At 44.8% G+C, this 14,444-nt stretch overlaps 1 protein-coding gene across 5 annotated transcripts in view; it reads right to left on the reverse strand.

Annotated features, from left to right (window-relative positions):
- LOC106080701 (actin nucleation-promoting factor WASL) overlaps window positions 1–14,444 on the reverse strand; it is an 82,721-nt gene that overhangs the window by 24,190 nt on the left and 44,087 nt on the right. For all 5 annotated transcript variants that reach the window (XR_001220256.2, XR_001220254.2, XM_013242201.2 and 2 more), the window contains exons 5-7: window positions 12,182–12,696; window positions 11,952–12,119; window positions 11,695–11,886 (exon numbers count right to left, since the gene is read on the reverse strand). Coding sequence is in view for 3 of the 5 variants with exons in the window: in XM_013242201.2 (XP_013097655.1) it covers window positions 11,695–11,886; window positions 11,952–12,119; window positions 12,182–12,696 (875 nt within the window). In the remaining 2 variants the exon portion in view is untranslated. The remainder of the gene's footprint in view (window positions 1–11,694; window positions 11,887–11,951; window positions 12,120–12,181; window positions 12,697–14,444) is intronic.

Genomic DNA, 14,444 nt, shown 5'->3' on the forward strand with positions numbered 1-14,444 from the left:
GCATAGAATGGGTACATTTCCGATCTTGCTCTGGCCTCACTTCACTGCGGGAGTATAGTCATACTGTCTATGTCACAAGGTGCTGTGCGAACATAGCCAGCAGTAGGTCACAAGCGTCGTCGTCATCGCCTTCTGCGTCCTTGTCGTCGGACTATGTGACCCCCCCGACCTCTCCTGTTCGGCAATATACGCCACAGCTGCATCCTAGCCTCAACATTTCCATGCCACTGCCGGGAAGTGTATCATTTTTGCAACTGAACTGCATCGGTATCCGTGTCAACATCGATGAGATTGTGGCTTTTATGAGTCGAAAGAACATATTGGTCGCAGCGATTCAGTGGACAAAGCTGACCCAACCCTGCAGCTTGCACATTTGTCACGGATACAGTGTGATACGTAACGATCGTTTAAGGAATGGAGATGGGGGATTGGCCTTTGTGATACCCCATTCCGTGCAATATAGACCCATTTCGCCTGCGCCTGACTCTAGTGACCCCTATATGGAGTGCATGGGTATAGCAGTTAGGTCCGGTACTAACGAGATAGAATTATACAACGTGTACATACCGCCGGTTGGTAACTGTGTCCCAATTAATGGTCAAGCTTACAACCCTGACATAAGTGGGTTACTATCGGGTCATAATCGTCTGGTTCTAATGGACTTTAATGCGCATCACATTTCATGGCATTCTCCCCTAGGTAACAACCAGCGTAGCATGGCTTTGGCAGAGCAGATTGAAAGCTCCACGTTTTGCACGGTGAATGAGGATGCCCCCCAATAGGATAAAGAAGAGGTGCAGCTGCTCGCCAGACATTTCCATTGCATCCACTGATCTCCTGAGTGACGTATCCTGGCAAGCCGTCATCTCTTTGGGGTCAGACCACCTCCGCATAATTCTCACCATCGACCGAACACCCGACTTCATAACCTCTAAGCGCCGGACGTTTATCAATCAGAAGAAGACTGATTGGGCTGGCATCAGAGAGTATACCAATCGCCGCTTCAGTAAACTGCCAACCCCGTCGGATGTGCCAGTGGCCGAGAGGAAATTCTAAGACATAATTAACGCAACAGCCGCTCGCTTTATACTAGCCGGTCGAATACCCCAAGTGCGGCCCAATTTCCCGGCGCAGGCAGTGGTACTCGCAGATGAATGTGATGGGATTCGTTGTATGGACCCCGCTAACCCCAGAATCAGCGAGCTGAATCTGGCAATAAACAGGGTGGTCAACGAACATAGGTGGAATTTGTGGCTAGAACACTTGGAGCAATGTAACTTAGGCACCGGTTTAGGCAAGCTGTGGTCTACTGTTAAGTCACTCTCGAACCCGGGTAGACGGGATGGCAGGACCTCAGTCACTTTTGGCGAAGTAACCGTGACTGATCCGAAGAGATGCTCCAGGTTGTTCAACCATCAATTTATTGTGCATCCCAAGAGTGACAGGGCAAGGAGGAGAGCCATTCGCCGTATCTGTTTCCGAGCCGATGAATAGCCATCACAATTTACCGTGGGCGTAGTTACGAATGACATCCGTGGCGCCAAATCATCCAAGGCGTTGAGCCCCGATGAAATCTCTATATTGATGTTGAAGAATCTGGATTTACCTGGAGTTGAGTATCTTACCACTGTCCTCAACCTGTCTTTCAACACTCTTATAGTCCCCGATGTCTGGAAAATGGACAGAGTGATCCCGCTATTGAAGCCTGGGAAGGACCTGAGTTTGGGGGAGTCATACAGACCGATCTCTCTTCTCTCACCAGTGGCAAAGACGCTCGAGGCATTACTTCTCCTGAGCCTCGTAGGAGAATTTCCATTTTCCGAGCATCAACATGAATTTCGAAGACTGCATAGCACAACAACTGCCTTGCGTGCCATCACCGCACACCTTTGCCGTGGCTTCAATCAGCCCAGACCACGTGATAGGACGGTCCTCGTGGCACTGCATCTTTCGAAGGCATCCGACTATTTGAGGACATCGCCAACACGTCCCTCCAGCCAGGCCTGAAACGCTGGGTCGCGAATTATCAGTTTGGTCGTCAGTCATTTGTAGAATTTAGGGATAAGAAGCCGAATCACCGGAGAGTAAAACAGGGAGTTCCACAAGGTGGGGTGATATCTCCGACACTGTTTAACCTCTACCTATCCTCCATTCCACCCCACCAGACGGCAGAGAGATCGTATCATATACGGACGATTGTACGATCATGGCATCAGGCAACCCACCCATTGATGACATCTGCGATAGGTTGAACGTCTACCTCAACGAACTTGCCTCATATTTCGCTGCAAGAAATCTGAAGATATCTCCCACCAAATCTTCAGCCACATTGTTCACTACAAATACGCGTGAGGTGAATACCGAGCTGACTGTGATGGTCGATGGAGAAATGATTCCGACCATCAAGTGTCCCAAAATACTTGGCGTCACATTCCCCCCACATGCCACAGTAATTTGCGATAAAGTCAAAAGTAGAAACAAGGTCCTCAATTCACTTGCTGGCAGCACTTGGGTTGCAGACAAAGAAACCTTGTTGACCACGTACAAAGCAATTGGCCTGTCTATGGTATGTTATGCAGTTCCAGTGTGGTCTCGTCAGTTTTGTGAGAGGCAGTGGAATAATATTCAGATCTGTCAGAATGCCGCCATCCGAACTGCGACGGGGTGTCCTCACTTCCCATGTGGACCACCTCCATCAGGCGATAAAGATCCTATCAGTACGAAGCATAACTACATGCTATCTAAGCAATACTTTTTGGGCTGTTATCGCAGAGACCATCCAAATCATCATCTTGTGGATAGATATCCACCGCCCAGAAGCCTTCAGGTAGATCTACATGATCTAGAGCGTGAGGTTCAGCGCTACAAGAGAGAACCTTTAGATCAAGCGGCATATCAAGCAGGTCTAGACAACATTCATGCAGACACGGTAGCAGATGCGGTAAATAGCTACCGGGTGAATGTAGTCCTTGGAGAACGACCGCCTCCCATTGAACCTGAAGAAATTGACCTCCCCCGGCAAACCAGAGTAGTTCTGGCTCAATTACGTTCCGGCAGATGCAGCCGCCTCAACTCCTACAGAGCAAGGATTGATACCGACGTGCAAAATGTATGTCTCAATTGTAACCAGGGACCACACGATACACGTTTAACTGCCCAGCCAGGCCCACTCAACTCAGACCCAGATCCCTCTGGACGCACCCCATCTTAGTGGCAGAGTTCCTGGATCTTAACACTCAACAGAATCAAGCAGTCGAAAAATAGAACACAACATACTGCTACAACAACAACGACAACTTAAAATGGGGCAGCAAAACCTGACAACCATTCATAGTATCAATCCGTTGGATAGAACCCGCTGCCATGTGATTGTTGTTGTAGCAGTTTGTTATGTTCTATCATTCGTGATTCTGTTTAGTGTCTGCCACTAAGATGGGATGCGTCCACAGGAATCTGGGTCTGAGTCGAGTGGGTCTGGCTGGGCAGTTAAACGTGTATCGTGTGGTCTCTGGTTACATTCGGGACATACATGTGGCACTTCGCCATCAATCCTTGCCCTGTAGGAGTTGAGGCGGCTGCATCTGCCGGAACGTAATTGAGCCAGAACTACTCTGGTTTGCCGGGGGAGGTCAATTTCTTCAGGTTCAATGGGAGGCGGTCGTTCTCCAAGGACTACATTCACCCGGTAGCTATTTACCGCATCTGCTACCGTGTCTGCATGAATGTTGTCTAGACCTGCTTGATATGCCGCTTGATCTAAAGGTTCTCTCTTGTAGCGCTGAACCTCACGCTCTAGATCATGTAGATCTACCTGAAGGCTTCTGGGCGGTGGATATCTATCCACAAGATGATGATTTGGATGGTCTCTGCGATAACAGCCCAAAAAGTATTGCTTAGATAGCATGTAGTTATGCTTCGTACTGATAGGATCTTTATCGCCTGATGGAGGTGGTCCACATGGGAAGTGAGGACACCCCGTCGCAGTTCGGATGGCGGCATTCTGACAGATCTGAATATCTTCAGATTTCTTGCAGCGAAATATGAGGCAAGTTCGTTGAGGTAGACGTTCAACCTATCGCAGATGTCATCAATGGGTGGAGGGCCTGATGCCATGATGGTACAATCGTCCGCATATGATACGATCTCTCTGCCGTCTGGTGGGGGTTGAATGGAGGATAGGTAGAGGTTAAACAGTGCCGGAGATATCACCCCACCTTGGGGAACTCCCTGTTTTACTCTACGGTGATTCGACTTCCTATCCCTAAATTCTACAAATGACTGACGACCACACTGATAATTCGCGACCCAGCGTTTCAGGCCTGGCTGGTGGGACATGTTGGCGATGTCCTCAAATAGTTTGGCATGGCTGACCGTGTCGAATACCTTCGAAAGGTCCAGTGCCACGAGGACCATCCTATCACATGGCCTGGACTAATTGAAGCCACGGCAAATGTGTGCGGTGATGGCATGCAAAGCAGTTGTTGTGCTGTGCAGTCTTCAAAATCCATGTTGATGCTCGGAGAATGGAAATTCTTCTACGAGGCTCGGGAGGAGTAATGCGTCAAGCGTCTTTGCCACTGGTGAGAGAAGGGAGATCGGTCTGTATGACTCCCCCAAACTCAGGTCCTTCCTAGGCTTCAGTAGCGGGATCACTCTGTCCATTTTCCAGACATCGGGAACTATAAGAGTGTTGAAAGGCTGGTTGAGGACAGTGGTAAGATACTCAAGATTCTTCAACATCAATGTAGAGATTTCGTCGGGGCTCAACGCCTTAGATGATTTGGCGCCACGGATGTCATTCGTAACTTCGCCCATGGCTGTCCATCGGCTCGGAGACGGATACGGCGAATGGCTTTCCTCCTTGCCCTGTCACTCTCGGGATGCACAATAAATTGATGGTTGAACAACCTAGAGCATCTTTTCGGATTAGTCACGGTTACTTCGCCAAAAGTGACTGAGGTCCTGCCATCCCGTCTACGGGGGTTCGAGAGTGACTTAACAGTAGACCACAGTATGCCTGTTGCGTTAATTATGTCTCAGAATTTCCTCTCGGCCACTGGCACATCCGACGGGGGTGGCAGTTTACTAAAGCGACGATTGGTATACTCTCTGATGCCAGCCCAATCGGTCTTCTTCTGATTGATAAACGTCCGGCGCTTAGAGGTTATGAAGTCGGGTGGTCGGTCGATGGTGAGAATTATGCGGAGGTGGTCTGACCCCAAAGAGATGACTGGTTGCCAGGATACGTCACTCAGGAGATCAGTGGATGCAATGGAAATGTCTGGCGAGCAGCTGCACCTCCTCGTTATCCTAGTGGGGGGCATCCTCATTCACCGTGCAAAACGTGGAGCTTTCAATCTGCTGTTAAAGCCATGCTTCGCTGGTCGTTACCTAGGGGAGAATGCCATGAAATGTGATGCGCATTAAAGTCCATTAGAACCAGACTATTATGACCCGAAAGTAACCCACTTGTGTCAGGGTTTTAAGCTTGGCCATTAATTGGGACACAGCTACCAAACAGCGGTATGTACACGTTGTATAACTCTATCTCGTCTGTACCGGACCTAACTGCTATCCCCATGCACTCCATTTAGGGGTCACTAGCGCCAGGCGCAGGCGAGATGGGTCTATATTGCACGGAATGGGGTATCACAAAGGCCAATCCCCCATCTCCATTCCATAAACGATCGTTACGTATCACACTGTATCCGTGACAACTGTGCAAGCTGCAGGGTTGGGTCAGCTTTGTCTCTTGAATAGCTGCGACCAATATGTTCTTTCGACTCATAAAAGCCACAATCTCATCGATGTTGACACGGAGACCGTTGCAGATCAGTTCCTAAAATGATACACTTCCCGGCAGTGGCATGGAAATGTTGAGGCTAGGATGCTGCTGTTGCGTACATTGCCGCACAGGAGAGGTGGGGGGGTCACATAGTCCGACGACGAAGACGCAGAAGGCGACGACGACGACGCTTGTGACCCACTGCTGTCTACGTTCGCACAGCTCCTTGCAACATATTGAGTATGACTATACTCTCGTAGTGAAGTGAGGCCAGAGCAAGATCGGAAATGTACCCATTCCATGCACCGGTTACACCTCACCGACACCGACCGATGATGAAGGCGGTTCTGGCAAACCGAACAGAACCAGGGTCCGGGGTTCTTTTCAATCCCGGGACGGACCAGAAGCGTGCGGAGAAGGCACTCTAGGATGTGCCTCTCCCATGACGAAAAAAGTCGAACACGTACACTGAGGCGGTAGCCCTTGCCGATGAAGGACTCCACCGGTTGTATGCACCCACCGACTGCCATGAGATTGTGTCGTCACACAGTGGGATGGAATAAAAAATCTGCAATTTGAGAACTGGTAGAGATAACTCTTTGACATTTTGAATGGTTATAGCTGAGGTTTTATCGGGATTATGTCTAAAATCTCAAGGCACTAGGTCCATCCCCAAACGGCATATATTTTCGTGATATTAAAGGATGTGATATTATGAAATAGTGTATTATTCGTCTTCATTTAATTGTTTGGATATCGGAAAGAATATGCTGAGACTATTTTCTAACGACGCAACGAACTATTTCCAGTTTGTTGCAGTAGGTTCACTCGTCTCCCGGATGAGAAACTATAATCTTATATATAAAATTCAATTTGTGTTTGTTTGTCGGTTTGTTTGTTTGTTCTGTATAAACTCAAAAACAGCTGAACCGATTTTCTTAAAATTTTCACAGATTGTGTTGGTTGGTCTGGAAGGACACATAGGCTATACAATTTTTTGATATCGGGAGGTATCCCCTTACCCCAAAAGTACTACCCAAAAATAAAAGTGGACCGATCGGGACAATATGGGATTCAAATGAAAGGTTTTCAAGAGTAGAATATGGTCAGGAAGTAGGAATAGGCTTTGTAATTTATTGATAACGGAAGGGAGCGGACCCTCCACCGTTACCACGAAAACACAATATGGGTATCAAGTGAAAAGTATGCGGGAGTAGATAACGAATCTGGTATATAAATTCATGTCGAAATATTGGGGGTGGCCCCACTCCCACAAAAGCGGCCAAAATGGGCACATTAGCCAATCACGCATATATGGGACTCAGTTTGTTTGCTCCGTATAGACTGAAAAACGGCAATACCGATTTTCTTGAAATTTTCGCATATTGTGTAGGTTGGTCTGGAGGGAAACATTGGCTATGTAATTTTTCAGTATCGGAAAGGGGACGGACCCTCCCCCTTATGCCAAAAACACAACCCAAAATCAAAAGTGGATCGATTGGGACAATATGGGTATCAAATTAAAGGTATTGGAGGGTATAACACGAATAAGGTATTAAAATTTGAGTCAAAGTATCCATCAGGCCCCCAAACAGGCATAATGGACGTTCATTTCAATATGAGGCTTAAATGAAAGGTATTCGGGAGTAGATTTCGAATCTGGCATACAAAATCAGATCGAAGTATACGAGGCCAAGCCACCCCTCAAACTATAAGACTTTATGATACTTGGCTGAACTGATTTTCTTAAAATTTTCATAGATTGTGTAAGTTTGTCCGGAAGGAAACATAGGCTATATCATTTTTAGATATCGGGTGGAGGCGGACTCTCCCCCTTACCCCAAAAACGCCACCCATATCCGAAAGTGTTTCGATGGGCACAATAAGGGTATCAAATAAAAGGTATTGGAGACCAGAAAACGAATATCGTATTAAAATTTTCGTCCAAGTAAACAGCGCCCCTCCCCCCCCTCCCCCCCAACCCCAAAACTCTTTTAAACAGATATATTCGAAGTTCATGTCAATATGGGACTCAAATGAAAAGTACTAGGCAGTAGATTACAAATATGGCATAAAACATTAGGTCCAAGTAATGGGAGGCCGCCCACCCCAAATACCCCCAAATGGGCATATTAGCCGACCATGGCTATATGGGACTCAAATGAAAGGTATTAGGGAGTAGATTACGAATATGACATTAAAATTTACGTTCAAGTCTAGGCTCTTCCTCCTAAAGATACGTCAAATGGGTTATTTGACATTATGACAATATGGGACTCAAATGAAAGGTATATGAGAGTAAAAAGCTAATTTGATATCCAATTTTAGAGTACGCTCTAAAGCACCTCCTAAACTGAACTTAATTTCCGTTGGGAATAAAGAACAAATTTTATATCTATTTTCAGTGCAAAGTGCCGATGGCCGTCCCAGCCCCAAAACAACCTCCAAACGATTTATATTTACCGGCCATGGCAATAAGGGGTTCAAATTAAAGGGATTTGAAAGTGCAGCACGAATTTGATATCCATATTTGAGTTGAAATGTCTGAGGTACCATCCCTCCTCTAATGAGAACATTACCCTGAGGAAGAACATTATCACCAGAAACCGAGAAGGGACAAATTCTCACACATCAATGAGTGCTTTCCGATTCAAGTTTAAACTCAATGATAAGGGACCTTTTTTATAGCCCGTTCCATTGGAATATTTAGGGTCTTACATGGTATATTCAGAAAGAGCATAGTTTAGGTAATACTTCGGTTGTAAAAGAGTGGCATCATTATATCCTTCTTGTTGTTGTAGCAGTGTGTTGTACACCGAAGCGGCAGCCCTTGCCGATGAAGGATTCCATCGAGTCAATCGGGTACGTACAACCGGCTGCCATGGGTTTGCTCATTATACCCTACACCACTAATGTGATACAGGGTGTTATAACTTAGTGCATTTGTTTGTAACACCCAGACGGAAGGAAGATAAACCCATTCACAAGTATACCGATCGACTCAGAATCACTTGTCCGTCTGTCAATTTTAATTTGTGTACAAAGTACAGGTCGCAGTTTTCATCCGATCGTCTCAAAATTTGGTACTTGCATGTTTTTCGGCCTAGAGACGAAGCCTATTGAAATTGGAAAACATCGGTTCAGATTTGGATATAGCTTACATATATATATAATTGTCCGATTTGCAGGAATAATGCAATAAAATGGCCATTTGGTTATTGATTCTCTCGAAATTTGGCAGGAAGGATTTTATTTTGAATCTCGATTTATTAACCAATCTTCCCAAAATTGCGTAAAACGCTATGCGCGACGACAACTACAATATTTAAGAAGTTTGCTTGAAATCGGTTCAGATTTACATATAGCTCCCATATATTTGTTCGTCCGATTTGGACTAATATTGCAATAATGTGGTCATTTGTTAACCGACTGTCTCCATTTTGGTATGAAGGATTTTCTCTTGATTCGACATTACTGGTGAGTTTCATAGAAATCGGTTCAGATTTAGATATAGCTCTCATGTATATTTATTGGCCAATTTCACTCCTAGAGCCAACGTTTCCTTGACGACTACCATAATATCTAAGAAGTTTGCTCGAAATCGGTTCAGATTTAGATATAGCTCCCATTTATATGTTGGTCGGATTTTGAGAAATATTGCAATAAAGTGCTAATTTTATTACCAATTCTCTCGACATTTGGCCGGAAGGATTATCTTTTGACTCTCGACATTACTGCTGAATTCTCTCATTTGTATAACAACCACAAATTATATGGTGCAATTCGCCATTTCGTCGTCATTTAAAAAATAACAATATTCTCAACACAAACAAAGAAACTTGCGCTCGTCTGTGTGCGTGTCCAGGCAAAATGAGAGAAAGAGAAACACAAACAAAGATAACGTGCAAAAAAAAAAAATCGAGAGGTTTGCTGTAAATGTAAACACAGCACTGACATCTTAATACCGTCAAACTGGCAGGCTGTTCGCCGTGAGACCACCTTTATTAATGCACCTTGTCTCCAGACAATAATATCTGAAGATAAGGTCAACGCAATATTTTTCAGTGCCCATAGACGATACATTTCATCCAAGATGAAAGGGTCAGAAAAGATGGTTCACGCATGCGTAAACGTACCACTTATGTTCCTAATATGCATATTTTTTTAAAATCGCAATTATTTTTAATCTTTTGTGTTGTTTACTTGTGTTTTTTTATATTTTTATAATAATTTTATAATAATTGCAGGTCTCAATATTAACCCAGAGAAGACTAAAATATGCCTGTTTACGAGGAAGACGAAGGTGGACCAATTTAACGCACCACGTTTCCTCAATTAGACGATTTCGATATCTGAAGGTCAAATATTTAGGTGTGATCCTGGACAGGAAGCTGAATTGGAAGTGTCAGGAGCGAACTGAGAAGGCTCACAGATGTTGGGCCCTATGTAGACGGGCCGTAGGCTCGAAATGGGGCCTGAATTTCGAGGCTCTACAGGAGCGTGATTAGACCAATACTTACTTACGCCACAGTAGTTTGGTGGACTGCTATGGACCATACAACAGTTGCGGAGAACATGTTGTCTTGGCATAGGCGGAGCGATGCGGTCTAGATATCCAAGCCATTGACAGAGATTAAATGTGAGGCAGCCACTGCGGCTATGAGACTCAAGGCGATGGGAGAATGGATTGAGGATGGGAGCAGCTCATACCATCGCGGTATAATTGAGGCAACGATAGGAAACCTGGAAGGAAAGGAAGAGGTTTCCGATCGGATAACTGAGATGAACCTTGAAGTCGAGTGCGAGGCACTGCCGCCATCGGCACAGTCTTGGATTGACGGAACCCTAGTATTGCCATCTGGAAGATCATGTTACACGGATGGATCAAAGCTAGAGGACAGAGTGGGTCTGGGGGTTTACATTGAGAATCCAGGGACTGAGATCTGTTTAAGACTGCCTAGTCGAGTGGGAGGCAGTGCTGCCATTGGCACAGTCTTGGATTGACGGAACCCTAGTATTGCCATCTGGAAGATCATGTTACAAGAATGGATCAAAGCTAGAGGACAGAGTGGGCCTGGGGGTTTATATTGAGAACCGGGACTGAGATCTGTTTTAGACTGCCTGGCCATAATACGGCCCTGCAGGCGGAGATCCGGGCGATCACGGAATGCATGAAGTGGTGTGGTGCTAACGCGAGGACGTCGAGTGTGAACATCTTTACCGACAGTAAAATTGCCATAAGAACAATAACAACCAGGATGAAAAGTATTGCAGTGTAAGAAGGAGACTAACGCCTTCTCTGAGGATGGCAAAATCCGCATCGTAGGAGTAAGGGGAAATGAAATGGCAGACGATTTGGCGGTGAAAGCCAGAGGACTGCCGTCAATAAACTTGGTTAACCTGAAGCCTTTCGGGTCGACGCAGTCCGAGTTAATGGAGTGGGCGACGAATGCGCATGCAACATTGTGGAACAGCGAAACGGTCGGTAGGACGGCGAAAATCCTATGGGGGGATTCAGATCGTGAAAAGACGAGGCTATTACTGAAAGGAAGTAAGAAGAAGGCCAGTATAGCTATTGGTATCATAACGGGACACATAGGACTACGAGCTCACTTATGTAAAATCGTCTAACAGATAACGGCACTTAGGTGGAGACACAATACCAGACATGAACCAACTTAGGGGAGTGGTATTGAAACCAATTAAGGATTTTGTAAATAGCATGGAATTCCTAACTTAAAATTTTCTTTTTAGAGGTTACTTAATAGTTTTAAGAGCGCACAACAAGCCGATTACTGGCTTAGGTGTATGTCCATATTGGCATGGGGTGAATTAATATCTGCACCCTCTTTTTAACCTAACCTATTATAAGTGCAGGGGTTTTTTTAGTCAATTTTGAATTTGCTTACCTTAAGCGCTACACCTTTACGAATACTATCCATTAGTTCGCTGCGAGTATCTGTAATAGGCGGTAAACTGGAAGGAGCCTTAGTTTCAGATTTAACATGGGATGTTGTAATTGTTGGCAATTCTCCCATCGCTGGTGGTGGTGGCGGTGGAGGAGGAGCAAATGTTGCTGCTGGTGGTGGTGGAGGTGGTGGCTGTGTGATAGAAACAAAAATTAATAAAAGGGAATTCATAGTATAATTGCAATTGAAATGCTTACCGGTGCCGTCATGCTGGGTGCTGGAGGTGGTGGTGGTCTAGAAGGTGGCGCAGGTGCTCTTGAAAGACCAGGCACAGTTGTAGGTACTGGTGGAGGAGGTTGTCTAGCTGGTGGAGGTGGTGCAGTTCTAGGGGTACTCGTTGCAGTCGATGTATTGCCATTTTGAGTCTGAAAAGGATCATCCTTGCACATGAAAGAGTTGAGATAAAATTTGAGCTTGATAAACTTACATGATGATGGTGATGTCTTGTTGGTGGAGGTGGAGGAGCCGCCTGGGCGGTTTTCATTGGTTTCTCTACATTCTCTTGTTTCACAATGTCCAAAACATTTTTATTCTGTATGAAATCATAGATAAAAGCTCTCGTGTCACGATCGTTGAGTTGCGTTTTCGATACACCAGCCTTGACAAAGAATTGATTTAGCACTTCGTCATTTTCATCGCCCACACAATCGAATCCCTTGTCATCGTCCCAACCCACATGGGAGACATGACGGAAATTGGTGGGCGCCCCAATATCACATTTATTGAATTTTGGTTTTAGCTTTTTATTGTTGGAAGACGACGACGATGACAGCGACGAGAATAAGTGTTTCGATGTTGGCTGCGTTGGGGCTGGCGTTAGGTTGATGGTACCAATTTTGGATGTATTATTCCTTAACTGTACCGCATTTGTATCAGGTTCTTTGGGCAGCGGCGCTAATGGTGCGGATGGAGCCATTTGCGATTTACGTTTATTGCGTTTTTCTATGGAAATGTTAAAATTACACAAAATTCAATATAAAATTTAAGGGAAAAATATTAAAAGCTAAAAATTGCTATTTATCTATCTAGAAAGGCAGCGCTTGGCTTAAAGCTATCAAATGAACTCCATGCAATTTGCAATCAACAAAATTCTAAGTGCTTAACTATAACAGCGTTAACAGAACAGGAATATACAGATGTAAGGCACAAACATGAAACCAATTTCTTGAAGCAATGAGCGTTATTTTATTTTACTCACTTAAGGCACCCTGAGATGGGATCTAAGATTCATTTTTGATAACTTGAACACCAATTGTGTCCACAGCTATGTTGTGGAATTTGCCATTTCTAAAACTGAGATCTTAATTTTCAAATCCTTAATACCCCAAAAACTCAAATTTCGACATTTCTTATTACAGCCATTTATACAAAATTGCATTATCGCCTTTTTGTCTACAACGTAAGTCGTCAATACAACTTTTCTTTCGGACAGGTGCTTCCACTTTAAATAAATAAATATTTGTAGAATACAAATTGAATTCATTTGTAAGCAATGTTCGCCTTATCGGCGTGGAGATGTCAATGTGTTAAGAGGGTCAACCAATTAATTGACTTTCTATAAAATCGGCCCAATCGTATGTGATTTCCATCTTATCATCATCGTATCAATTATAAGTTCTAAAGGCTCTATTACACGGTATGTAGGTGTCTTATGACATGTCAAATTTAGCACATGTAGAGTTGAAGTTCAGCACATGTAGAGTTGGACCGAACTGAACCACATTTGACAGAAATGGGTAGGGATCTTCCAGAACACACTGTGCCAAATTTCATTGAAATCGGGTTATAAGTGGATCTTTTATGGCTTAAATACCGTAGCGCAGTGGTTAGCATGTCCGCATATAACGCTGAACGCCTGGGTTCGAATCCTGGCGAGACCATCAGAAAAAATTTTCGGTGGGTTGGCCCTCCTAATGCTGGCATTATTTGTGAGGTGCTATGCCATTTTAAACTTCTCTCCAAATAGTTGTCGCACTGCGGCACGCCGTTCGGACTCGGCTATAAAAAGGAGGCCCCTTATCATTGAAATTAAACTTGAATCGGACTGCACCCATTGATATGTGAGAAAGTTTGTCCCTGTTTTTTAATGGAAAGTTTATGAGCCGAGTCCGAACGGCGTGCCGCAGTGCGACACCTCTTTGGAGAGAAGTTTTACATGGCATTGTACATCACAAATGTTGCGAGCATTATGAGGGGAAAACCACCGCTGAAATTATTTTCTGATGGTCTCACCAGGATTCGAACCCAGGCGTTTAGCGTCATAGGAGGACATGCTAACCTCTGCGCTACGGTGGCCTCCATCTGCAAATTTATAAATACCCAAAAAGGTATTCCTTGGATATTTACTTAATAAAAACCCAAGCATTGGGTATTTACCCGGTAGAAACCCATCTCTACCAATAACCAAAGCCAACATCAGCACCCGTTCCCAGGTTAAGGGGGGTTTAAGGCGAGTATCAGATCTTGAAGTAAGCGGCTCGCAACATCGAGGGATACATGTGAGATCACATAACCTATGCGGTTAGGGCGCTGGGCCAGTAACCTGCACCCGGAAAACTGAGAAAGTAAAAACTAACGTTGACGACCTACGCAAACGTCTCAGCGTACTGTGTAACATACACAAGAAAGGAGACAAGACGGAATGTGCCAACTACAGAGAATAAAGTCATACAAGATACCCTCTAGCGTAC

This window comes from Stomoxys calcitrans, chromosome 2 (assembly GCF_963082655.1).
Source record: "Stomoxys calcitrans chromosome 2, idStoCalc2.1, whole genome shotgun sequence".
NCBI lineage: Eukaryota > Metazoa > Arthropoda > Insecta > Diptera > Muscidae > Stomoxys > Stomoxys calcitrans.